At 51.6% G+C, this 10180-nt stretch overlaps 1 protein-coding gene across 2 annotated transcripts in view; it reads right to left on the minus strand.

The window, feature by feature from the left end:
- OPHN1 (oligophrenin 1) overlaps window positions 1–10161 on the minus strand; it is a 75600-nt gene extending 65439 nt beyond the window's left edge. For both annotated transcript variants that reach the window (XR_774652.1, XM_010572359.1), the window contains exon 1: window positions 9950–10161. Coding sequence is in view for 1 of the 2 variants with exons in the window: in XM_010572359.1 (XP_010570661.1) it covers window positions 9950–10103 (154 nt within the window). In the remaining variant the exon portion in view is untranslated. The remainder of the gene's footprint in view (window positions 1–9949) is intronic.
- Between the last annotated feature and the right edge of the window lie 19 nt (window positions 10162–10180).

The raw sequence follows: 10180 nt of genomic DNA on the forward strand, positions 1-10180 counted from the left end.
ACAAAAATGAGAAATTTCCAAAAGTTTTTTTCTTCATATGTATCAGAAGCTCAAACAGAAGATTTACATGTTTGAAAGATTTGTTTAAAGCTTAGTAAGAAAAATAACTGCCACCTGCTGAATTTCAGCAGCAGTTTCAAAGGAGCTTTCATTTTGGCGTGTTCAACATCTGTAAAATAGCATTGTTTGTTCGTAGGAGAGAAGTTTGTCCTTTTTTTTCCATAAACCTCACAGTTCTTCAAACTGCACAGAAACCCCACACTTCTGATAGTCAGTGCTGAAGGGCAATGCTCCCGGCAGCGAAGCTACTACTTCGGCAATGCAGTTACCGCTTCAGCAATGCCACAGCCCAGCATCCACGGCACGCTCTCGCCCCTCTCCTCCCTCTGCACTTCAGCTCCTCCTTGCAGACCGAATCCACAGCTGGGCGGCCAGAGATCGGTGCTAGAGCCATGTTCTCTAGGCAGGTACAATGCAGCACAGGGCCGAGGAGCAGCACGGCCAGGACCGTGCCGCGGGGAGGTTTCTGGCTGCAAGCCGCAGCACAAATGAGCAGGGCCACCGTTGCCACTCCATGAAGCCAGGCTGGCACACAGCAGGACAGAAGCCACCCATTAAAAGCTTGTGGACAAACGCGGGACGCCACATCTGTAGTTACCAGTGTGCTACCAACAGAATTAATAAATAAAATATTCCAAAAATTTCTCAAGAAGAAAGCCAGAAAAGCTGAGTCTTCACACGGTGACTCAAGAGGAAACTCTGGTCAGCAGCAGTGCTGCTGCAAGCCCGTGGGCTGTCAGACACATTACAAAACATGGATAACACCCACATCCTCCCAGGGAAGGAGCCAGGAAAGGCAACAGAAGATGGATGAAAAGCTCTCTGCATGTCTCATCCATGGCAGAAGAAACAATATACTTAAACACATGAAAATGACTTAACCTCTTGCCCTTTGTGCCAGTGTAGGCAGGCGAGTTCTGGGGAAGCGTATTGGGGCGCTGATCGGGCTGGAAAAAGCCATCACAAAATACTGCATGTTGGTTTTGTTTTAAGCTGGACCAGGGCTGGTCCACAGCCTGTTCACCAGCCCCTGCGCTGGCAGGGAGAGGGCTGGTGCATGGTGCTGCTGCAGCAGAGGCTGGCGAGGGGCAGGAATGGACCCCGGCTGTTATTCCTGCCCTGAGCTTCCTATCAGCAAACCAAGGCCTGGGCACCCCTCGTACGGGTGATGAGGACATGGACAGAGCAGCTGTAATCAGCAGAAGCCAGCAGTTCCTGGGGAGAAGGTTGGGGTCTCCCACCGAGCCAGCTGGGAGGGCAGACCTGGCTCCCAGGGCCAGCAGCCGTGGGGAGGGGAGCGAGGCTGCCTGGGGACTCCCTGTGCCCACGGAGCCACCAGCGTGCAGCCACACAGCCCTCCTGCCGAGCCCGACGCGTCAGCCACAGGGCAAAGCAAACATGACAGCGCCAACGTGCAGGACGAGCAAGTTGCTCCAGCCTGGAGCAAAATCGAACAAACACACATCAACGAGCCCCAAAACAAGGGGTAAGATAGGCCTCGCAACCGGAGTAGGCAGATACTGTGCACGCTCCTCATTCTTCCTGCCTGCATCTGAAGATACGGCTTTGGTGGTTGGGGGGAGGGTTGGCTTTTTGGAAGGGTTTTTTGTTCTTTTTTTTTTTTTCTCTATTGTTTTTTAGTTTCTGGTTAAAGCATGTCTGTTTTAGATTTGCACCAACTTGAGGCCCTAGATTCTGTGCACAGTGCCTACAGCCCAGGAAAACGAGCTGCTTGATTGTCTGCCGGCTGCAAAGAGACTCCCCTCTTCCTACTTGTCCTGAGGACGCCTGCAGAGTGCGGATGCTCACCAGGGAGAGCAGCACCAGCAGCACGTGAGCTGAAGTCCGCTGCATTGACGTACAGACACAGAAACTTCTTTTGCAAGTTGAGCATTGCTTCGGAGCTGCTGCAGGGGATGGGGAATTTGAACTCACACTCAAAGGCAGAGACACAGGTCCATAGAGGAAAAAAAGGTGATGCGATTTTTTTTCAGTGGAAGGAGTCATGTTTGGTGGATATCGTTACGCACATCCTAGGTCAATGATGCCAGAGTACTTCCAGAATCGCTTCTGTAAATCGTATTGCGTGTTACCAGTACTGCAGAATATTGTGGTCTCTCCCACGTACAGATACACACACACACAGAGTTTTTCTACCTAAGGCCTCCCAAGGTCTCTGTGTGAACTGCTTCCAGGTGTTCCTACTATCAGCTTTGCCATAAGACAGTGCAAACCACAGTTTGCAGCGCTGTAGCACAGTGATACTCAGGAGCACGTAGGTCTCCAAATCCTTAAGACGACATTTTCATTCTATTACTGCATGGTTCTCTTTTGCAGAGGATCCTGGTTCCTGGCCAAATTAGCATGTCCTCAATGTATTTAACTTGCTGAGTGTAATTGGTTTAGGTCTAGGAGGTGTCTAGGCCTATACAACATCACCCTAATGCAACTGATTGTTTTTAAACTGGGTATAGGTCTGATGTCTCTTCAGACAAGCAGACATGAGAAGTTAGGAGAAAAATTTAAAAGTTATCGGTAGTAACTACTTGTGCTTCTGAGAATCCTCCTGTAAGAATTAGGATAACTGTAGGAAAGCAGTGGCTGCAGCAACCAAGCAAGCAAGGAAGGAATTTGCTGCATGCTTCAGCGAGTGCCTGACCAGGCTGGAGCCCTTACTGCATGAAAGTTGGAGAAGACCAGCAAGGAGCAGACAAGTACAAGGAAATACATTACTGCTTGAGGAGAGTGATGTATTTTCCAGCAAGTCATTCTTCCCCTGCTAAAGTCCAGAAACGGCTTAACGCTAGCTGCTGTGGTGTAATGTACTCCAGGAGAAAGGGGGAAGGTGTCACTGCAGCAGTGACCCATCACCTTCTGAAGAGTCAGCCCAAGGCAGCTCCTGCCAGTGCCACCAGCACAGGTGAAACACCAAGTCCACAGTGAAACAAAAAGACTTCAGTGACACTTCACTGGGAAACCTCAGGGGACAACCAACAGATCTGTGTCTGTGTTTCCTCTCTGTGGTGCTTTCCCCAACACTCTTCATTTGGAAGGTGACTGACGAGGCAGCAGGGCTGATACCCGGCTGAACTCATCCCTGCTCCAGGCAGGCGTGTTCAGTCGCTTGCTCCAAATGCAGCTCCAGACTGAGGTTCCCCCTAAGCTGGTGTAATGATGAACACTGTCTCCAAATGCAGGGACTTGCAAGAGATTGGCCAAGCTAATGAGGCCACTGAGACATTGCTCAGCTGATTATATTCAGCCTGGGCCAATTCTTTGTCCTGAGAGCTGTGCCTACTGGTACAGGGTCTGATCCTGCATCCATTCAAGTCAAGGCTCAGGTACTGACTGTTCCTGGGGTGCAGCATCAGGAAAGCACAAGGATACAACTGGAGGAGAAAGAAGAGGTCAGACCAATTTTTAAGAAATCAGATCCATTCAGCAGCAGCTGTGTTACTGACCCAGGCACATGAGCAGCCTCTTCATGCTTGCCTAGCCAGTGGCATCAGAGAAACAGCTACCACGAGTCTTGTTTGGACTCCAGATTCCTCTGGTTATACTGGGCAGTTTAACAAGCGGCTTTCCATGAGACAGAAGGCCTCTGTGCATCCACACGGACGATTTCTATGCACATCTTCATTAATGTGCCATATGCTGGCTCACAACTAAGCTGTCTTTGTGGGACAGGATATTTTTAATGCCGGGAGCGCAGAGCTAATGTTTGCCTGGAAAGCTGCACCCTTTCCTGCGCCAGCAGAAGGGCACATGTGGGACAGACTCGTTCCTCTTCCCCCTTTTCCAGAGGAGCTTTAGGTTTGTTCGGACATAGGCAAAAACCGGTATCTGGCTGTAACATACTGTAATAACAGATTCAAGCCTTTGTCTCTATGGACTTTACAGGAACCAACACATGGGGTTTCTGCAGGAACCAGGCAGACAGGCCACTCCAGGGCTGCTTTAGTCTCACTGAAATACTGCATTCTGTCGACACTCTGCTTTCTACACTCCAAAGCACTAAATCCTCAAGCACCACCTCCAACTACAGCACAGAAACTTGTCAAGAACAGGCCTGCCACGCTGAGGACCGCAGAGTCCCCCGAGCCGACAAGCGAGTCCCTACACATAGCGCTGCGGTGCCGGATCTGCAGGGAAGAGGATGATGGCAGGACCTTCCCTAGGTCCCCCATTCAACCCCATTCTCGGGAAAAGCCCACCCAGTCCCTTTTGTTACAGAGTGCCGCATGCTTTGCCGGCATAGACGCCTCTACACATTCCTTTATAATGTTACCCTTCCAGGATAAAACGCTTGCACTGCCTGGGGAGGCTGGTTAATTGACATGTGAAGTCAGAGGCGATCTGCAAAGCTTTATGCAGTACAGAAATCAAGTTCAAAACCATGTATGCAACATTTGCATGAGAACTCAAAGCTCTTCCAGCTTCAAAGGACAGTTTACACCATCACAGCACTCGTATATTAATAGAAAGAGCCTGAACCTGACATTTCTCAAACTCCATTTGATATATAATTGCGAGAGAAGATCAAAGACCAGGGGGAAATAGATGGTTTTGCATTACCACACACACAGCTAAGTGCAGCGAGCAGGAGAGATTAAAAAAAAAAAACAACTTATTGAGCCACAGAAAGAAAATGCTGCAAGGAAGCCATTCTTACAACAGCTATGATGCTACACAGTCACCTACTTCTGACGCCCTTGCTTGTGGCCTCGAGCATGCAGCCCACAGCGAGCCTTGTCTGTGACGCCAGTGCTGGCCACCACGGCATGGGGCTACGAGCTCAGGGACAAAAACAAGCTGCTGCTGGGGCTGGCTCCCCGGTGCCCACGCCGGGCCCCGGCCAGCTCGACGGACAGACGCCAGCCCGGCACACTCCCAGCAAGGCAGACCTTGCAGTTTCCATGGGGGCCAGCGAGGAGTACCGAGCATGGTTTTCGGGGGTGAGCGAAGCAGCCCTGGCTTATGGAGGGCCAAGGAACCGCGATGCAGGCGAAGAGGCCAGCCAGCCACCCCAGCCCCAGGGAGGAAGGCTAGCCTCCCAGCCCCTCTCCCTCCCCGGCCAGAGCCAGGGCACGGGTGGGCTTCAGCACTGCCAGCGCAACATATGGGACCAGCATCGCCACTTGGCACTGCCAGCGACTCTGCATAGACCTGGCACAAAAAAGAAGGGATGCAGCCAACTTTGCAACAAAAATAACTCACATTTCTGTCTCAAAGTAACTTATTTGCTATCACTGACTTTCACGCCCAAGATTATTACAAATGAACAATATTTTTCTCTGCTTTAGTCAGTTTAATTTCTCATTTGGTGCAACCTTGTACTTAGTCTTCTTACGGTGTCCCACACATAGTCAACCGTTGGGGGTTTGTCAGTCAGCAAGAGGAAAAAAACCACACTTAAAGGCAGCAACTGTGTGACTGTAATTGCACAAGGACCCACATCAGGACATGGGGAGCTGCACGGCACTCGGGAGGGCTTTACCCGCGGTACTTTATTTCAGCTGGTAACATGTCAGAGTTGGGAGGGTTGGGGTGGAACCAGTTTCTCTTAATCCCTTGAGAGGAAAGGGGAGTTTAAAGCACTGGAGTGCACCCCTCATTTCGGTAACAGCCCCCCTCTTCAGACAAAGCCCCAGAGCACTACCTGCTCTGCAGAAAGGGAAACCGAGGCACGCAGCAGACCAAGGGGAGCTGAGGTTCCCCCGTGCTGCCTCCCTCCTCCGCAGAGCAGGATAGCACGACTTCCACCCCGAGCACATGCCTTCCCATTCGTTCATGTGGGCTCCAGCAGCTGGGGAGCTGCTTTCTGCAGCCCCCAGACAAGCCTCCTCTGATGCACGTGCTTTGGAGCAGGACAAGTCATGGTTGCTGCTGGAAGCCCTCCTTCAGCCCGCTCCCCACCCCGAGCTAACCCATGCAGGAGCTGCTCCTGGCTCTGCCCCACCGCAAACCCAACAGAGGCAGGGCTTTCCAGGGATGGTTTCCAGTGCTGGCCCCTGAACAACTGTGCCGGGCAGAGCACTCCCTCCTGCTTCTCCCTGCAGAGGAGCAAGAGGCGGGGAAGCCCTGCTGCCTGGGAAAGCACTTACCCTGCGGCTCCAGCCTCTCCCTGGGATGAGGAAGGGAAGGGAACGAACGGGAAGAGAAGTTCAGCTTTTAATTAGAAATGTGAAGGGAAGCTGAAGTCGGCAGACTCCTGCAGAGGAGCGGCAGCTCAGAAGCGGATAAATTTCTTCCCCAAGGCCCATGTCTCCCCACCGTGGGTCCCCACTACCCTTGTCTCCCCATCTGGGAGATCAGGAGTGGCAGTTTTGGCTTGGTGGCCAGACTCCCTGGCAGGGACAACCCCCAGCAGAACTCCATGCCATGGCATCATCCATGGGAAGTGGGGGGGACTTGCCTCTCCTCCTCTCAACGATTAGCGGGTGGGCACCCATGAGCAGGGTCCCCCCAAGCCTTCACTCATCTCCTTGAGAAAGCGCCAGGCACCTGCACCGCACATGCATGCCACACGTGGGAATCACTTACGGAAGACAATTAAAAGACACTTCATCCAGATCAACAGGAATTCTCCTCTGAGGAAGGGCCCAGGACACAGCAAGCCTCGAGACTGCTGGGTATAAACACCAGTAAACAAGTCTGGAGTAAAGACATGGCTGCCTTAAAACTGTTCCCCGTGGTACATCACAGCCAGGTCACACTCGCAGTGATTCACCACTCACCATCACTGATGATCGCTGCAGATGGGTTTAAAACTGGGAAATGGAAGGGAGTACGTGCATTTGTAAAACAAACAACCCATTTAATTAAAACAGTGCACCTACCAGCTAGATACATGCCACTGGAAGCATTTAATATTACACATTTACAATTCCATGGTTCTTTAATGACTTGTTTAAAAAATTTGCACTCAAGTGCACATATTAATTTGCTACAAATACGATTACAGTGAATTAATCTACCAGTAAAAGGGCTACAGAAAAGTCAAAAGACATCCAAAAAACTCCAAATAGAAGTCACTGAAGTAGCACTTACTAGACATTGGATGCCTAGCTTGTGCTGCTGACATAATAAAGTGATACCAAGTGGGGTTTTTTACTTTTTGGCTTCTAGAAACTCTGCTAGAACACTTCTAATATTTTACTACCCAGCAGGTAGGCTGAGACAACCTTAACTGGCTGGACACTTTCAACAAGAACACTGCCAGCAACCAAGAAAAGAACAACATATGCGCTCCTCATATCACAGACAACTCAAAACCACCCAGCTCACCCAGCACACAAACTGAAGGTCCTGCAGAACTCCATGTAAAGTCACACTCACTTTTTCTTCCCCTATTACTTGGCAAATGGAAAATAAAAGACAACTTTGAGCAGTCTCAGATTTTTAAGTCTGTGTGGACTGTGTTTACAGCAGATCATGTAAAGCCCAGCAGACCCTATTTTCCCGCAATGGGGAACTGCACTTCTTTTCTTGGTAGTCTGCATGAGCATCGCTGCGCTTGTGTGATTCATGTGGATGCATGTGTTTGTAACCAGACAGACTGTGCTGCACCCGAATCTTTTGTTTGGCAGTTTCCATCACCATGTCAGGCTGAAGAGCCCGCCAGCTGGAGACAGCAGGTGTTTGACGTTTCTACAAGTCTGAGCAAAACGGGGGATTGATTTGCTTTAAATCTCATGTTGGAGTTTATTCATTAATTAATCAGCAACACGCAGACAATATATACATCTGTAGAGTCACCAGAGGTCTGTACTCAGTGCAGCGAGTCACTGCCTTGGAACAGTTTGGCCAAAGGTTTAATCAAGAGGGTGTCTCACCCGTTAAAAGGGTAAGGCGGAGGACAGGACCTCTGGACAGATAACAGACAGGTCCAGTCAGAACAATCATTGTAATTAACCCTCCACCCTTGACGAAGAAATCTCACTCTCTCTCCTGGTGAGACTATCATCACCTTTGCTTCCCAGTTGCTGAGGGACAGATCCATCCCACAGCACTGCCAAGGGGCAGAAATGAATCGTCAGCCATCGCTGTCACCGACCAAGCAGGTCGGAGGAGCAGGATTTACCAGTCATAAGCCCAAGGTGTTTAGGCAATGGGCAGCAAGTAGCCCCAAATTCCTACCCACAGTTCCATAGAGACAAGATTCAGAGAGGAAGGCCTAGAATTTTTTCTAAAGCTGTCTGTTAACTAAACGGGAGGGGGCGAGTCCCCAGGAGCCGACTGAAGGCCAGACAGATAGCGGCCCCAGCACCCGCCCCGGCCATGCCCAGCAGCCTGCTCTGCCGTCCACCCCTCTGCCTGCTGGTTCAGCTGCACTCTTAAAAAAGATGATAGCACAAAACCACCCCCACAACATTTCAGGAAAGAAATTTAGGGTTTCCTCAGTTCCAGGGGGGTTGTCTGTGCTGTCTGGGTGTACTCAGTTTCCTTCTACTTCTTCCCTTCCTCCTTGGCCAGTCTCACTGGGATGGGTCTGCTGACCCAGCAAAATCCCCTCACATCCCTACTCAGAGTGCAGCATTAGCATTTACGAACATTAAAAAGGGAAACAGTTTTGACCAAAGTGATGAAGAAAAAGCAAAGTATTTACATTAACAAGCAAGCTTGTTAAAATCCCTTTGTCTTTCATTTTGGTTCCCTCCTGCCCCCAGACTGAGCAGAGATTTGAGGTTTTTCTGTAGTATGTTTTAGGGTCTTACAGCCCTGTGACGTCTGCTGTTTCAGTCATACTAGCTTTTGTCTTCACTGTTTTCCAGATGGGCAAACACAGGCTATTCCAGCCACGGCCTTGATAACAAGGAAGCTCTGAATTATTCTCAACAAAAGGGCAGCAGCTAAACCTATTAATACCAACTAAAAACCAACCAGCTGGCAAGAAAAACGTTGTATGATCAGAGCCTGCCCCACTGATTTTTTTATTCATCTTCACTTGGCCTGACGCAAGTGCAGCACTCGTAGCGGCTGTGCCGTCATACGCTTTTGGCCATATTTTAATGCACATTTATAAAAGCAGAGAAGACATCAGGGACGACACAGGGAAAGTGTATGTACAGCTCTGGGAGGAAAAAAAAAATTCTAAGCAGACAGAAGGTCAGTAAAACGTTAAACACGTAGGACTTAATGGTTTCGGATGACACAACCTGGTCTGGGTACTCTGAAGGTCTCAGTACTTCTGAACAAGTGACTCCCTTAAAGTCAACACCAAAATCGACATTTGACCAGAAAAAATTCTCATCGTCGTTAAAAAAAAAGAATAAAACGCCCACGACAAAAGCAGGACTAAAGACTATTTCTGGTCGGAGCCCTCTCATTCTCACAGCGGGCCACCCCAGGGAAGCCTGGCTGGGTGATGAGGCGACCCGTGCTGCCCCGGCCAGGCTCCACCCGTTCTCTGGTGAAGCAAAATCATCGAGCACCTTCCCCAAACGGTAAATTATTCTCCTTAAATGAAACTGGCGGCGCCTGGGAGAGCTCAACCGGCTCAGCAGCGGCTGGCCCTGCGACGCCGGCGCTGTCAGCCCGGCTTGCCCCGACCACGGGAGTCCGACCCGTCCCCACACAGGGCCGGCTCCGGACGGATGCCCAGGCGCGGCGGGAGCCGGAGTTCGCTGCCCGTGGCCTGCCGGCCCACCCCGGAGCGATGCCGGTGACGGGGTGCGGGCACAGGAGGCTCCGTGGGAGCCAAGCCGAAGGTGGGCTTCCAGAAACGCGTTCGAGAAGGAGAAATCCCGTCCAGCCGCGGGGCGGAGAGGCACCGGCAGCCTCGGAGAGGCCCCATCCCCGGGCCACCGCGCCGGCGGCGAAGGGCAGGACCCGGGCCCCCGGCCCCTTCCCGCTCCCGCCCAGGGCTGGAGGCCCCCGCCCCGCTCACCCCGTATGGCGGCGATGAGCGCGTTGCCGTCCTTGATCACCTCCTTGATGAACTTGTTGGTCCGCTCCAGCTCCTGCTCGTAGCACTTCAGCCGCTCTCGGAAGTCGGGGCTGTCCAGGTAGCAGTCGCTGAACTCCAGCGGCGGGTGCCCCATGGCTCCCCGGCGGACGCTCCTCTCCGCTGCCGGGCGCGGCTACGGCGCCTTCCCCCCGCCCCGGCCGCTCCGCGCCG

The sequence above is a fragment of the Haliaeetus leucocephalus genome, unplaced genomic scaffold (genome assembly GCF_000737465.1).
Source record: "Haliaeetus leucocephalus isolate CR32 unplaced genomic scaffold, Haliaeetus_leucocephalus-4.0 Scaffold340, whole genome shotgun sequence".
NCBI classification, from domain to species: Eukaryota; Metazoa; Chordata; class Aves; order Accipitriformes; family Accipitridae; genus Haliaeetus; species Haliaeetus leucocephalus.